This window comes from Schistocerca serialis, chromosome 4, assembly GCF_023864345.2.
Source record: "Schistocerca serialis cubense isolate TAMUIC-IGC-003099 chromosome 4, iqSchSeri2.2, whole genome shotgun sequence".
NCBI lineage: Eukaryota > Metazoa > Arthropoda > Insecta > Orthoptera > Acrididae > Schistocerca > Schistocerca serialis.
In genome coordinates, this window is record NC_064641.1 from 846,465,545 (window position 1) to 846,482,526 (window position 16,982).

Sequence of the window (16,982 nt, forward strand, 5' to 3'; positions counted from 1 at the left end):
CTTATTCCTGTATCTATAGCCTTAGAGAACTTCAACCGTATCTCACCATTCCTTAGTACCTCCATGACCCACTTCTTTGCTTATTGATTCTTTCTGACTAATGCCTTAAACTTCAGCTTACTCTTCATCACTACTATTTTGTGATCTGGGTCTATATCTGCTCCTGGGTATGCCTTACAATCCAATATCTGGTTTTGGAATCTCTGTCTGACCATGATGTAATCTAACTGAAATCTTCGCATATCACCTGGCCTTTTCCAAGTATACTTCCTCCTCCTGTGATTCTTGAACAGGGTATTCGCTATTACTAGCTGAAACATATTACAGAACTCAATTAGTCTTTCTCCTCTCTCATTCCCTGTCCCAAGCCCACATTCTCCTGTAACCTTTTCTTCTACTCCTTCCCCTACAACTGCATTCCAGTCCCCCATGACTATTAGATTTTCATCCCCCTTTACATACTGTATTACCCTTTCTATATTCTCATACACTTTCTCTATTTCTTCTCTCTGTCTCTTCATCTTCAGCTTGCGATGTCGGCATGTATACCTGAACTATGGTTGTCAGTGTTGGTTTGCAGCAGATTCTGATAGGAATGACCCTGTCACTGAACTGTTCACAGAAACACACTCCCTGTCCTACCTTCTTATTCATTATGAATCCTACTGCTGTTACGCCATTTTCTGCTGCTGTTGATATTACCCTATACTCATCTGACAAGAAATCCTTGTCTTCTTTCCATTTCACTAACCCCTACTATATCTAGACTGAGCCTTTGCATTTCCCTTTTCAGATTTTCTAGTTTCCAGTTGTTTAGAAAGAATAAAATATTATCTCTTGCACATGCAGGACTTTCAGGATGCGCAGTTTTGTATTCTGATGACAGAGCCTACAATGTATCACAGCTATGCTTACAACCTGCAGTACATATGATGAATAAATGTGGTATTTGCAAAAAAAAGAATGAAGTGTTTACAATATTAGGGTTTTTCTTTTGTTTCAGCCAGAACTTAGTTGAGAACTTTTTACATATTTTGAACTTCTTTGTATTGTATGAATCCCACTAGGAAAATTTTCAATCAGAAGAGGGTACTATGGCGTCAGAATAGCAGCAGTTTCTGCAACGTTATAGTGGTCATTGTTTTATGACCGTGTGGTCCACTATAGCTATGAAATTCTTTCTCTTAAAAATCTGTTTTCTGGTAATTTAATTGTGGTATGAAGACAAAAACAAACAGGAAATTACCATGCATTTGTATGGGAAACACCACAATGATCAGCAACTTTTAAAATATCATAGAACTAATTTGACTGTCACCCAGCATGACATTCAGGGTCTATGACCAATGCAAAAAGAAGGCATTCCACTATAAAGCCCACAATATTCATAATATGCCATTATGAATGCAGATAAACTAAAATTATGTAGATGTAAGAATTGAGGTAGTGTAGCAAGATAGAAAGAGTAGTATTAGGTAACAAAGAACTGCAGTAGAATATTGAAACAGAATTACATGGAAGGGAATGAAATGAAATAAATTTAAAAGAAATGGCAAGTGGTGGAAGACAATAATCAGAATATCTTGTTATGAAGTAATTACTCACAAAACAAGTAGGCTTCTATTAAAATATGGGAAAGGAGAAAGTATTCAGAACAACTGACTTAATCCTTCGCAACATATACCTCCAAAAAAGTCAATGTCAGTTATGAACTGGGAAATCATACAGAAAGCATTTACTTTTCAGCTCACATAACACTCTTCCATGTCTGAAAGTAGCTAGTGTGAACCCAGGTACGTGCATGGAATTTAAAACATGCTGGAGTGACACTGAAATTAAAATGTTGTTGTTCAGTGTTGTATATTTATTAATATTTCTAATCATTTGTTATACAATAATATGTTGGATCAAACTAATCTTGCAATGTTCCTGCTACATTTTTAGTGATACCCTATTTCAGATATTAATTTATGGCTGTTACCACCATCTACTTGTAGGACTACAAAATAAACAGTGAAGTATTGAGATGTGGTTGTTTGGTCAAATTTACAGGAAAATTAAAAGAATTTGTGTCAATATACAGACATTTAACACATGATATTTTCAAGTTTCTAACATGAATGAAATATGGAAAAGATGTGGAGGAACCAGGTTCAATTCCTGGTACTGCCAGGAATCTTTCATTAGTGGGGTGATTGGAATGAGGACATTGATGCCAATTGTGGATTTAAGTGAATGAGAAGCAGCAGCTCCATGGTCACAGATGCTGATAACAACTGATAGAGCAGAGTGCTGACCACATGCCCCTCCATATTGCAACTTAATGATACCAGTTGCAGAGGATGACACAGCAACCTGTCAGCATTGAATGATACATAGGAAAAAAGAAAAGAAGTTGCACCTTCTGCTTATGTCAGTGGCTTACTTAGGTCATATATGGTATCAGTTAACTTTCCTTTTGGTGTGGTGGTCCTTTTGAGATAAATAGAAGTAAAATAAAATCTTCATTTCTTACTAGCCCTTCATCAGCAATTACCTTGCAAGACCTATGTCACTAAAATGATTAGTTAGGTACTTACATGCTCCATAGATTATTTGAATGATTCTTTTGCCAGAATGATGTGGAACAAGTCAGTTTGCAGTATATGTATGCACAATTAGTGTTAACATTAATGCACACATTATTTTTTGTCCTATTCATGCAACTGCACTTAAAAACATGGTTTTTCCCTTATAAGCTACCAGTTTTTGAATAGAAGTTCATCTGTGTATTAGGAGGAGTTGCCCAGGAGAAACGATTTTAGTTTAGCTTTAAAATTTGCTTTTCTACCTATTCGACATTTTATGCTATTGGGAAAGTGATCAAAGGTTTTTGTTGCTGCGTATTGAACGCCATTCACAGCCACTCACAGCTTTAATATGGGTAATAAAGGTCATTTTTTCCTGTCTACTGTTGTTGGTGTAGACCTCATTGTTCTTCTTATATTGTAATGGATTATTTGTAGCAAATTTCGTTAGTGAATATATGTGTGGTTGAAATGCCTAGCTCCTTGAAGAGGTACCTAAATGATGTCCATGAGTGAACATCACATATTATTCTTACTGCTCATTTTTGTGCAATCAATATTTTCTTTCTAAGTGATGAGATAGACCAGAATATTATTGCATAAGACAGTATTGAGTGGCAATGCGCAGAATATGTAAGGAGGTTTGTTCATTTGTTTCCAAGATTAGCTATTACACGAAAATCAAAAGTAGCTGAACTTAATTGTTTGAGAAGCCTAGTAATGTGTTTCTTACACTTCAGTGCTTCTTCAGTATGTACTGCCCAACATTTGGAACATTTTACCCTGTTTACTGTCTCCTACTGACATGCCACTTCAGTTGTACATATGACAGTATTAGCTATACAGAAATGAATATAGTATGGTTTTATTTACTTACTTATTATTTTTTTCTTTCTAAGTTTAGAGAGAGTTCATTTTCTGAGAAACCCTTATTAATTATGGAAAACATAATTTACAATCTCTTCCGTAGTTTCTCCTCTAATGGGATTTATTGTAGCAGAAGTATCATCTGCAAAAAGAACCAGTTCTGCTTGTGCATGTTACATGGAAGTAGTTAACCCAAATTGAACATTGTTGGACTCTCCCTTCCAATATTGTTTGAATTATATGAACAAGTTGTGGCTGTTCTTTCAAGAATGTCTGAAAGAATGGGCACTATGCATTCATATAACATTCACCTCGATGAGGACTGAATCCACAACCTTCAGTGCGGATGCTCATTTACTTTCAACCTCCAGCAGGAGTGAAAATTTAGTGTGCATGGAGGATATGGACGGGGACTCCAAGTAGGTGGCACTAGGTGGGAGTGTGTGTGTCTGATGGGGAGAGTGCCGAGATAGTCTGTGCATTTGCAATAAACATTGTGTGTGCGTGACGCAGTGGTTAATGCAACTGCCTAATAAGCAGGAGTTCCCAGGTTCGGGTCCTGGTCTGACACACATTTTTACCCATCGCTGCTGATTCACCACAAAGCCCCAATTGCAGCTGATATCATTAGTTCCGTCTCATTACTTACCTTTCCCTCCCATCCACCTTCAATTTACATGAAAGTGTTTGAATTATTCAGCATAACATTTTATTTGTTAAGTATAATTCAAACCAGCTGTATGTAAAGCAATAAACTCCATAAAACTTGAGTTTTTCTAAGAGAGTAACATGACTTCACAATCAAATGCCTTGGAATGATCACAAAAAATACCAACTGGTAATATTTTATTATTTAACACTTGTACTATTTGATGAATGAATGTATAAATACTATTCTCAGTTGAGCACCTCTTCTGATACCCAAACTGTTATACTAAGTAAATTGTTTGTTCCTACGTGTGAGACTACTCTTGAGTACATTAATTTTTTTTTTAAATATTGTGGAAAAAGATGTTTAAGTCTTTCTTGTCATCTTTCTTATGAAGAGGCTTAACAGCTGCATATTTTAACCAGCCTGGAAAAATTTCTATGCCACTGATGCATTACATACATCACTCAGGTCACAGCTTATTAAGCTGTAGCATCTTGACAGAACTCTGTTTGAAATTTCATCAACATGACATGAGCTTGTTTTTATATATATAATTCTATTAATTTGACTGAAGGATTTATGTGCTAATTCTACTTGCTTAGTTTTGTGGAATGATATTCTTAATATGTTTATTGCTTCTTCAACTGAACCACATAATGCTATTTTTACTGCCACATTTAGAAAGCAATTGTTAAAAGTACTGGTAACTTATGAATTATCAGTCCCTACATTACCATTTAGTTTAATTGTTATGGTATCTTGTACACTGTTAGACTGTCCTGTCTCCCATCTGATAATCTCCCATATAGTTTTAATCTTATTATCAGCATTATTAATTTCTATCAGGACATACATACTGCTTGACATTTGTTTGAACCAGTTCTACAAAAGAAGTACATGAATTCAGTTAAGATACAGAATTTGTGTGTCCTAAAATTTTGTACAATGATACACAGTGTAAACTGTATTAGGTTGCTTTAGCACGAAGTAGCATTCGTACAGACAGACTTACATTTGCAAGTGGTTTCTTTCAATTTCAGAGTTTCCAGTCAGAGCTGCCATGGGCAACATGTCCTAATAGATACCATGAGAATGGTTCATATACTGTGGAACCTGAGTGTGTTGTAAGTACTTGCCAAAGGCTTTAAACAGCATCATACCTAATTCCAGTGACGCACTGAAAAAATTAAAAAATTCATTGTCATAATATTACTGTTTTGTGTGAGGTAGTAGTTCAGTGCCAGTAAAAGAGCTAATTATAATGGTAGTATAAGGAGGGCTATTAAAGTTTTATGTTGTCTGTATGATGGCCTGTTTTTCACACTTTTACGAAAGACACACAGTAGCAGCATTGATCCTAATCAGTTTTTGCAAGCTTTGTAAAAATGGCTGTAGGGGAGGTAGAATTTTCTGGAGTCATGTTGAATCTCCTATCAGGTAACAACTTTTTCATTTGAGAAAAATGGGCTTTCAACATCTGCAGAGTATCTGGAGCAAATCTAAAACAATGGACTATTCTAGAGTTCATTTCTATTGCAATGGAATTGACACTTTGTAGAATTTTTGATATGTTTCTAAGTTTGTGAGGACCATGAATTTTTTAAAACACTATTTTACACTTTTCTCTAACTGATGAGCCCCATTTTCCTGGCATACTCTCCATCTTTTGCAATACACCATATACAATTTTCACTGGAAGTTGCCTCATTTCCCACTTCCAAAGATTTGAGAAATTTCTTTGCTGGTGCAGTTCAAGGTGCTTCATTCTCCAAATTGATGACCATCTTAGTGATACACAGGAAATTTGAAGTGTAGTAAACTGTTGCTGAAATCCACGTTCCTCCGCTTATTATGATAGGCTGAGGGGCAGACAAGTATCTCGTGCAATATCCTTAAATGTCAAAATCCTTCATGGGGCTTTCACAAACATCTTCTTAACACTATCAGTTCCCATCAGATCACTGCAGTTAAGCACTGTCAGGCATGGCCAGTACATGGATGAGTGACCATCTGGGTATGTCATGTGCTGTTGACAATTTTCCCTCTGCTTTTATGGCAAAGAGGACAGAATGGGTAGTAAAGTCCCTGATCACTAGTCTCTGTGCCAGTGCCCTGAATTCAATTCAAAACCTCTCCACAGTGTCACATGAAGTGAGGGCATGCAACACTGTTGACAGTGATTTGTCCATCAGATGGTGACATTCTGCTCATTGGCTGCCTTGTTGCTTTTCAAGAGCAGGCCATGTGCTGGCACTGGGTTTACCCCTCCTTTCTCTCATCATTTCCAGCACAAACACGACATTATACTATACACACACCACTACAGTTGTCTACACTTAACAGATACAATTACCCAGGCACCTCTCATACTTTGTGAAGGAAAGGTGACTGTGAGCATGAAGGATTGGAAAACAAGTACAGTTAGGCAGATGGGTCTACCCTTCAGGGTCTCCCAGTCATTCATGCCATATGACTTTGCTTTACTTCTTAATACTGGCGATCAGTTTGTCAACATCCAGAAACAAGATATGTAGCAGGTGTACCAGTATGAAATGAGCGTTAAGATACAAATGTGTCGATAGGGAATATTTGTTGTGAATTTTTTTTGTTTGGTTGGTATGACACCTGTCAAAGATATTTAGTATACATCAAGTCATGGAACAAACAACATCATATGTTTTCATTGTGTTAACTATGGCGAATTTTTTATCAGAATGTGATGATTTGTGGAAAGCATTAATTTTTTGTTTTCATTTGAAAAAAAGTGCTGCAGAGTCGCATTGAATGCTTGGCAAGGCATATGGTGAACATGTTCCATCAGAAACAACATGCAAAAGATGGTTTGAACAGTTCAGAAATAATGATTTTGATGTAAGAAATGAAGAACGTGGACGACCACCAAAAAAGTTTGAAGACGCTGAATTGCAAGCAATATTGGATGAAGATGATACTTTGAGTCAGAAGCAAATGGCAACAATGCTAAATGTTGCACAACAAACTATTTCTGACCGTTTGAAAGCTATGGGAAAGATCCAAAAGTGTCGAAAATGGGTGCCACATGAGATGAATGAAAGACAGATGGAAAACCGAAAAACCATTTGTCAAATTTTGCTTCAAAGACATGAAAGAAAATCAATTTTGCATCCAATTGTTACTGGCGATGAAAAATGGATTTATTTTAAGAATCCTAAATGGGAAAAATCATGGGTTAATCCGGTACAACCATCAACATCAACTGCAAAACCAGATCGATTCAGCAAGAAGACAATGCTCTGTGTTTGGTGGGATCAGAAAGGTGTGGTGTATCATGAGCTTCTAAAATCCAGTGAAACTGTGAATACTAATCACTACAGACAACAAATGATTAATTTGAACTATGCATTGATCGAAAAAAGGCCAGAATGGGCCAGAGGACATGCCAAAGTAATTTTTTTACACGACAATGCACCTGCACACAAAGCAAAACTGGTTCAGGATACAATCAAAACACTTGGCTGGAAGCTGCTACCCCAACTGCCTTATTCACCAGACTTGGCCCCTTCCGACTACCATTTGTTTTCATCAATGGGACATCCACTGGCTGAGGAACACTTCGATTCCTACAAAAAAGTCGAAAATTGGGTGTCTGATTGGTTTGCTTCAAAAGACGAACATTTCTATTGGCGTCATGTCCACAAATTGCCAGAAAGGTGGTCAAAATGTATAGAAAGCAATGGTCAGTAATTTGAATAAAATGTTTTTACTTTTAAATTCAAAATTAGTGTTTCATTTTCACAAAAAAATGCTCATTTCATACCGGTACACCTCGTATTACTTCTGGCACCCTGTGAAAACCATGTGCTTTGTGACTGATGAGAAGCATGTTTGGAAATACCACATGCTTGGGAATATCACTTTTAAACTTGTCCCACACAAACTGCAAAGGTTGCGGATTGCAGGTACACATCAGGTCAAGTAGAATAATACAGACCATTCTCTCCAGGAACAGCATTGTCTTTAGTATTACAGTAGAAATAATTTGTTGTGAAGAACTGGAGAAAAAGTTTAACTTGTTGGGGATACCACTGGAGTTACCATTAACAGCACTGGCATTCTACTGCTGGGGCATAGAATGTTAGATCCCTTAACCAGGAAAGAAAAGGGAAATGGGTACACTGAAGTTAGACGTAGTGGGAAGTAGTGAAGCACAGTGGAAAGAATAGGACTTCTGGTCAGGTGAGTACAGGGCCACAGAGACTGGAACTTCAGCAAGAATGCCTTTCTAAATGACAACACAAAACTGTTGTGTTTCAGTAATAAAGATGTAAATTGTACATATCAAAGTTCAAATTGAAGATAGATTTGACACATTTAGAATGGCATTCTGCCAATGTTCCAGTCTTTGTGACCCTGCACTCACCTGACCAGAAGTCCTGTTCTTCTTTCCACTCTGCTTCACTAATTCCCACTACATCTAACTTCAACATACCTATTTCCCTTTTTAAATTCTCTAATCTCCCTACCTGACTAAGGGATCTAACATTCCATGCTCCAGCTGTAGAATGCCAGTGTTGTTAATGATAATTCTAGTGGTACCCATAACGAGTTAATTTTTTTCTCCAGTTCTTCACAACAAATGGTTTCTATTGTAATACTAGGGACAATGCCCTTCCTAATGACAATGGTGTGTATTATTCTACTTGACCCAATGTATACATGTTATTCTTAACATTTGCTGTTTGTGTGGAACATTTAACAGTCCCACACATTGTAAGTGAATATCCCTTTTTGTGTGTGCACAATGGCACTTACAAACTGCTAACACTCAGTACTTAAGTGTTTGAATAGTGTGGTTACTTGTATCAACTGTTCATTGATGGTGACCAATGCAGCTATTCTCTTTAGACCTACATCTGTCCTCTTCAGTGAATACGCAATGAATTTTTCCCACTTATTCATATTGTTCTTTAATATTTGCTAATTAGTTGCTATAGAGTCTGCTCTGTGATTCAGCTGAGACACTGATGCTTTAATTTGGCTATATTACTATCAGCTTCATTACATGAAAGGTTATATTCTGTTCTACTGATATTTAATTTGCTTAATTTTTCTCTGCACTGTTGGATAACCTTGTTTCCTACTCAGGCCATTCTATACAGTTTCTCATCAAGGATTCTTCAGGTTCACTTATGTCACAGTTTTACATGTCACTATCACACTTTGACTTTTCTTGTTGCGTAATAATACAGCCTCAACTGCTTTGCATGTTCTTTCATTGCTTATTCATAGGCATCTTAATGTTCATGTTGGGTAAGTCTATTGAGTCACTTTTTAGGATCATCAGAACTGTGCATCAACCTTTTTAGAGTGACCCATCCTTACAATCTCATCATACAAAAAAAACTTATCTCCTGTCCTAAATATTCTTGGACTTTCCATCTTGTTATAGTGAGTCTTACTGATCTTTTGCCTCCTCTATCATTTCTCTTGCTACTCCACATACTACTTGCATTATAGTTTGCAACTGATATACATAGTCATTATAATTATATCCAACAGTATTTTCCTCTTTCTGTAGGACTCCTGGAATATTTACATCCCTCCCAAACATTAATTCAACCAGCTATGAACACTTCTTTTTAAAAAATCAATTCCTGGTTGTTCTACAGTACTGACAGAATTCTGTACCTTAACACAATTTCTTCTACAAATTTCTGCACCACTGTCCTGGTGTCCCACCTCTACCACGAATTTTCTCAGGTCATCATGGAATATCAGGATGTGTCAATTGCCAGTTATTATATAACAGACCCCCAATGCCCACATTACATTTATCAAATACCATTTCCACTATATCTATAATTACTAGAAGCATCTTTGACGTGCTCTGCATGGACTTATTCCTTTGGCATTTGTCACATTCTACATCTCTTTCCATACCCTTCCACTGCTTATCATTCTTCATTCAGTGTAAGGTTCTCTGCATCCCTTCATATGTTGGTTAGACCATCCATGAGAGAGCACCCTGCGTTCCTACTGCAGGTAAAGGCAAGTGCACCACCCATTTGTGACTTATGTTTACCAGCTACAAATAGGAGCGACTTATTTATAGTTACCTGTGTAGGTGATAGTTCAGTTTTTTTAATTTTTTCTATGTTTGTGTGCTTACTAGGCACAGTCTTTTGTTTTAATAGCAGTATAGTGTAAGGTACCCTCGCTTGTATGGCACTTGTATCAATCCTCATATCATACAGGCTTTTAGTTATTTATTTTGTTTAGACCAGGTCATTGTTGGTTAGACCATAAGTGAGAGAGCACCTTATGTTCCCACAGCAGATATAGGCAAGTACATCATTAATTTGTCAATTTTCAGTTACCTTTGTGGACACTAGTTTGAATTTTTTTAATTTCTTGCATGTTAATGTGCTTACTAATCAAATTCTTCCATTCTCATAACTGTGCAGTGTAAAGTTTTGCTGCCTTTGGTATGGATAGGGACTGTGATTGCTGTGTGCAGATGTGGGCTAAGTTGGTGACCCATCATGCATAACTCCAGGCAGTGTTCGCTTCAGCCACACAGCTTATGGTAGTACTTTTGATAATATGCATAGATGTGGTGTGTTTTGTGTGTGTGTTGTGTGTGTGTGTGTGTGTGTGTGTGTGTGTGTGTGTGTGTGTGTGTGTGTGTGTGTGTTTTAGTGTTTTATACACAGTTATATTCCATTTTTTACTCTCTATTAATTTGTAATATAATGTTTTTTATGTTACAGACGAGTACACCAACACAGTACTTCTGGTACAGAACAACACTTATGGTATCTCAGGATATCAATAGCCCTGAAGTTTTCAACTGGAAAATAGCCTTAGCCCTTGTTGTTGCCTGGTTACTTGTTTATATGTGCATGATCAAGGGAATAGCTTCTTCTGGGAAGGTATATAATTGCATTTATCTTGTAGATTGATACTGTCTTTGAAAGGAATCATATTGTTATAATAGAGGCTGTAACTGAGTCCTAATTTAGAAACAGAATTCACTGAAATTTCTAAAGCTATGTGCAGTCTATCATATGTGAATGAATGTGTCTGTTCTCATTTCTAAAATTTCACATACAACATCTGCTTTGCTGTCAAAAATTATCATAGCCAAATGTTTTCTCCATTCATCTTCTTCTATCATTTCCAGACCTTTTACTCCCCAACTATTTTCTGGACTTCGAGTTACTAAGATTTTAAGAACAGTCATTAAACTAGCTCACTTCATATAGTATTTTTATTGGTCCTTGAGCTCATACATTGTACAGAAAACACTTTATGATAGAAGACAAATAAGAACAGAGGACCCAAGTGAGGATGCTCCAGATAAAATGACTGAGACTGCAAACACATGATAGTACACTTTGTTGCTTGGTAGCAACACATAAAACATTTGTGCATACTACAGCAGCTCAGAATGAACTGACTCCAAAGATAATCTTGTTGCACTGCTGCACCACTGACCACAGAGATTTTCCTATGTTAGCTGATGTGATTATTGTTGGGTTGGTATGGAGCCCACCCCTTCCCCTTCCTTTACAGTGCGGAACACGGGGGGGGGGGGGGGGGGGGGGTATAGACAACACTGCTGCTGAGTTCCTCTTCATGCAGCCAAACTTTGCCATGACTGACTGCCTAAGCAGGGCATTTCTCTGTGCATCAAATGGATGGAGCTAGACATGTTTGCTACTTGTCAGCAGAGATGATTGCATGAGATGAGAAGGAAGTCATCATGCTCACTTGTAATTGGATCACTGATCAGCACTGAAGAGGGATGGAGCCTTGACTGGTGGAGGTGCAAAATAGTGGTTACAGCTGTATCCTACTCTGTTTGCAACTGTTAAGGCTGTGGTTGTTTCTTAGCAGCTGTGACCATGAGGATTCCATCTGCCCATGACCAAAAAGAGAAAGTGCCTGTGTTGACGTCCTGCAGAAGCCTGTAATGGTCAAAGTATATTTCCGGATGTGTCCCTTCATTGTTTTGCCATTTCCCATGGTGTCCTTCTACTATGAGAAGGTCATAAAAGAGTCCAACCAAGATGTATTCAGGTTGAAATTGTTGTTTGTCTATTCACACTACTACTATGTTGTCAACCGGTTGATGTGAGTACTGTCTTCTATGTGGTCAGTACTATTTACTACCATGTCAGAGTTATCCTGTGGGATACATGCAGGCTTGAGTCTATTAATGGTAACATTTGTCCTTTCCCCCTTGAGCAGGATGCCAAATGTGTTATTGTCTCATCTAATCACTCTGTGTTGGCATGAGTATGATAGTTGCAATGCCAATGGACAATATCATCACTCGGCAAATTATATAGTTGCAGTCCTTTAGGGCTTGATGATGAATTAAGATTTTGTGTGAACTGTGTGATTGGGGGGAAGGGCTGGGGAGGTATCTTGAGACAAGCAATGTGCCACTTCACCTTATGGATGAGCAGAAGAAGTTCTTTCTCTGTTTTCAGTGGGGATGGCCCTGCGATGTCCACCAGTAGAGTTAGTGGTTCTCCATGACAGATTTCTGCTAGGAATAGTCGGAGGTCTTCTTTATAAGCCTTAAAACACCCATGGCAGTTCTTTTGTCCACTCCCCTCCATGATACACAAGAATTCTTTTTAGTGAGTGGTGCCATTACTCTGCTAGTCCGTTATTTAGAGGTGGTAAGCTGTGGTTTGGAAACATTGAACACCACACAAGTGACAGCATTCAGTAAAAAGTGGTGATTCAGATTGTCTGCTTTGATCAGTCATAACTGAGACAGGGCAGCCAAAATGAGAAATTCATAAACTGGCAAATGCTTTTGCTGTGATCTCTGCAGTGATGCCAGATACTTGTATAGACTGACCCTTGCATTACCCCAGTGATTGCTAAAAGGATATAATGGAAACCACCTGAGTCATGATGGGGTCCCAATGATATATAGGTGGATATGTTGGAAGTGGCCCTTAGGGACTGTGGTTGCACATACCATCCTATTTTAGGTTGTTGGCAGGCAGCACATGCTTGCATCCAAGTTTTACAGTCTTTTTGACATTAAGCCACACAAAGTGATCTCTCACAAGTTTTGTTGTCAGGTGAATCCCTGGTTGGTAGAGCCCATGTACTTTATCAAAGATGGATCTCCACATGCTGATAGGTATTAGTGGTCAAAGACATTTCTGTGAAACACTACACACTATTTGTTTAGAGGATCTGGGAACAGTGCATTATTCTTGACACAACCTGGTTGTGGTGTCTTATAAGATTTTGCACTATTGCCTGTCCTTTTGTTGGGCATCTGTTGGTCTGTTATAGTCAGTATCTACTGAGAGTGCATTGATCCTAGAGAGAGTGTATGCAATGGATTTGTCTGTACCATGAAAGTGTCAAATGTCTGTTGTGATTTGTGCAATATAATCTAATGACAAAAATGCAGGTGGGCAACAACCTTTTGTGAGATTGTGAATGGAATCTGCCAGACACTAAAGACTGGTGTACAGGGTCAAAGGCTTGCCCTGCACATTATCTTTAAAGTGATATACTGCTTTGTGCACCACCAACAGTTCCATGTCATAAACTGATCATTTATGCTGAGTTCAGTCAACTTACTGGAAAAGAAGCATAGTGGTTGTTGTATTCCTGCTATTGACTGTTAGTGATCTAGTCCAGTCAAGCAGTTGGTCACATCTGAAGTGATGGACAGTTTTGCAGTGAGTAGTGAGTGTGCCTGAGTCATAGCCTGAGAAAGACAGTCTTTAATTTGTTCAGATGCCTGGTACATCTTCAGAGTCCATTGATTGTCTCTTTTGCCAACTGTGTGTTCACCTGCTAACACATTTATCAGTGCTGCTTGAATGGCAGCTGTGTAAGGTAGATCTTTGTGATAAAAAATTATCCTGCTAAAAAATTGGCATAATTCTTGAACGTTCTGTGGCCACAGTAGCTGACTAATGATCTCAGTCCTATGTACTGTAGGCCTTATGCCTTCATGGCTGATTGAATGATTAAGAAATATAACTACTGACTGTCACAGCTGACATTTACTATCATTGACTAAGATGTGATGCAGGTTTGTGTTCAAGTTTAAGATGCTTATTGTGTTCATGTTGAGAAGCAGAGATGATTAACATATCACCTTGTCTATGAAACTTTTCCAAGCCTCTGTGCTGCATTTTTGGGTCCATGTGGCATGTTAAGTAAAGGAATTCATAAATTCCAAAAGGGGTAATAATAGCCATCTCTGGAGTGTCCTTTTGGTTCATTGGAATCTACAGGAAAACCTTTTTACAGTCCAGCACATTGAACACAGAGGTGCCTGAAAAATTATGAGGGAAATCCTGAAAATACAGATTGGATAACTGTCCAGGATGATGTGGCTGTTGAGAAGCAGATAGTCACCACACAGTTTACATGTGCCATTCTTCTTAGGTACAGTACAAATGGGTGAGGCCCAAGGACTGTCAGGCTGTTTGAAGATACTGGCTTGTAATAACTACTCTGTAGGCAGTTTGATTGTGTGAAGTTTACTCAGAGCTAATCTATACATCTTATTTTGGACTGGAGGGCCCAACATGGTGTTGATTTTAACATTTATGAGCAGTTTCACTGCATATAGCACAGTGTCCAAACTGCATACATGAATCTATTGGAGGTGGGGAGACACTCATATGATGTGCGTGGGTACCTGAAGACACTGGACTGACCTGCATTGGTGCTGCTGTACACTGGGCAGACTGCTAAAATGGTGTATGTGTGATTGTTGCCAGTTGCACCTTACTCACTGACTTGTTTGTGATGCTAATGTCAGAAAGATGAGCTACTCCAAGTGTGCATGCACAGCCATAAGCTCATGCAAGAGATGTGAATTTTATCACATATAGATTGATTCTCTTCATTTAGGCAAACTGTTTCTTGTTTGATGTTGAGGCAGCACTGAGTGAGTTTCAACACTGATGCCAGACAGTCTTGAAGTATTTGTTGATCCTGTTTGTAAGTGTTGGCAGAAGGAAGGGTTGACAAGCAGGAGTTCATGGATGGCGGTAGCATGAATAGCAGTGGATCACCAATTATCGCAGTTACAGCACCTCCGCTGCTGTGATGTAGAAGAGTTCTATGTGCCAAATCAGTGCATGGATGAAAATGTCTTAGAAAGTCAGCACTTGATACTGGTTCCTTGATGGGCAATGAAAAGTTGCAGTGGGAATACGTGTTCTAAACCCAGGTCCAAAATTCAAGATGTGGTTCTGTATATTGCAGTACATGAATAATTCACTACACAGATTTGGGAAGCAGGTAATGTTTTTTCTAACGGTGGTAGCTTACATGGCATGGTGCTCAGTTCAGACACAGTGTTGACAAGAACATATTGAAGATCGTTATCCTTTATTGTTCCATCTCAGCTGCAAATTTCTAATTAGATTATATATTTTAATACTGTACTCTGATATATTGTTCTGAGTAGACAAGTCTGGTTGCTGATGCAAGTACTTAGGTCTGAAGATGATTCTGGGTGTTGAAACATATAAATTAATTAAAAATGTGCAGCTGAGATGGATCATTAAATGAGAATTATATTAAATATCAGTACAGCTGCTGTTTTTTACATGATGATTTTGTCAGCTGTAGTGAAGAAAATATTGTTTGCAAGTATGAACCAGGATGTAGAGTCTATCACCCATGTGTGAGTATGGTGTGCAACTTGAGTGACTCATGCGTTGAGTAGGCAGCAACAATTGGTGCAACAATACAGAACATTCTTCCTATATGAGTGATCACAAGCTGTGTGATTTGTAGCCAAAATGTGCCTTAAACAAACAGATGGCCATGTTTCTTATCTGAGTATGGAGTGTTCTTGTCACCTGGATGCTTGTTTGTTTTGACTGGCTGGAGGTGACTGACCCAATGAGTGTGAGTGACATTGTCCTCAGCAGCATCCATGCACACTCAGTTCCGAATGGCTCTCTGCTGTCACATGTCACAGTGTCGTCTCTGACTGAGGGAGAGCTTATTATTGTTGTCTGATAAAGAAATACATTGTCATTGTTGTCACATGGCAAGAAGTCTGTCTGCCAAAATAAATCTCACTGTCATTTGAGATCATTGCTAATTCCAATGGAGGAGGTAACTTTACAATCCACAATGTCCACTGCATGTGGTCTGGCATAAGTATGGCACTGGTTAGTGTCTGAAGGCATCTCCAAAATTGAGAAGACATCTTTCTTTCTTTTGCTACTGTCTTAGTCCTGTATCATGCGCAGGGTTGGCAGGGTTCAGTACAGATTTGGCACGGTTAATTTTAAGGGGACAGAATTAGTGTACCCCAGCTGTCTGTGTCTAGTATAAATCATGAAATAGTGTGAATGTGTGTCAAACATCTGTGAGTCATGTAACTGAGGCAGAATGTGGGGACCAGCCCAGTATTCATCTGGTGGGATGTGGAAAACCAGCCAAAAGCCACAACCAGGCTGACCGGCACACCAGCCCTCATCATTAATCCACTGGGTGGATTTGATCCGGGGCCGGATCGTCTACCTGAGTCCAGGAAACAACACATAAGTGCTCTCGGCTATCCTGGTAGATAAAGTTGAGAAGACACCCTGGTGCCTAAATGTTCACCATAAATAACATGACACAGCTGTTGTGCTGTTGTCCTGATGATCCATTGCAGGAGCATTGATTTTGCCATGTCATATTTGTTGGTAGACAGGGCTGACAACATGACATCACTAATAATGTTGATGTGCTCACCTAGATGGCTCAGTAATGTAGTATACTTGGAGCTATCATCAGAACTGCCATGGTTCTAAAGTACACACTTGGTGAGAGTGAACGCCACAACCTGTTGTTTCAGACATAGACTGATTGGGTTGTGAGTTGAAGCAAAAAGAACTGTTCCAGAAATTTTA

At 38.5% G+C, this 16,982-nt stretch overlaps 1 protein-coding gene across 1 annotated transcript in view; it reads left to right on the forward strand.

Moving 5' to 3' along the window:
- LOC126474804 (sodium-dependent neutral amino acid transporter B(0)AT3) overlaps nucleotides 1–16,982 on the forward strand; it is a 534,088-nt gene that overhangs the window by 415,075 nt on the left and 102,031 nt on the right. The window contains exons 6-7 of the mRNA XM_050102276.1: nucleotides 5,127–5,210; nucleotides 10,836–10,997. Of these exons, the coding sequence (XP_049958233.1) occupies nucleotides 5,127–5,210; nucleotides 10,836–10,997 (246 nt within the window). The remainder of the gene's footprint in view (nucleotides 1–5,126; nucleotides 5,211–10,835; nucleotides 10,998–16,982) is intronic.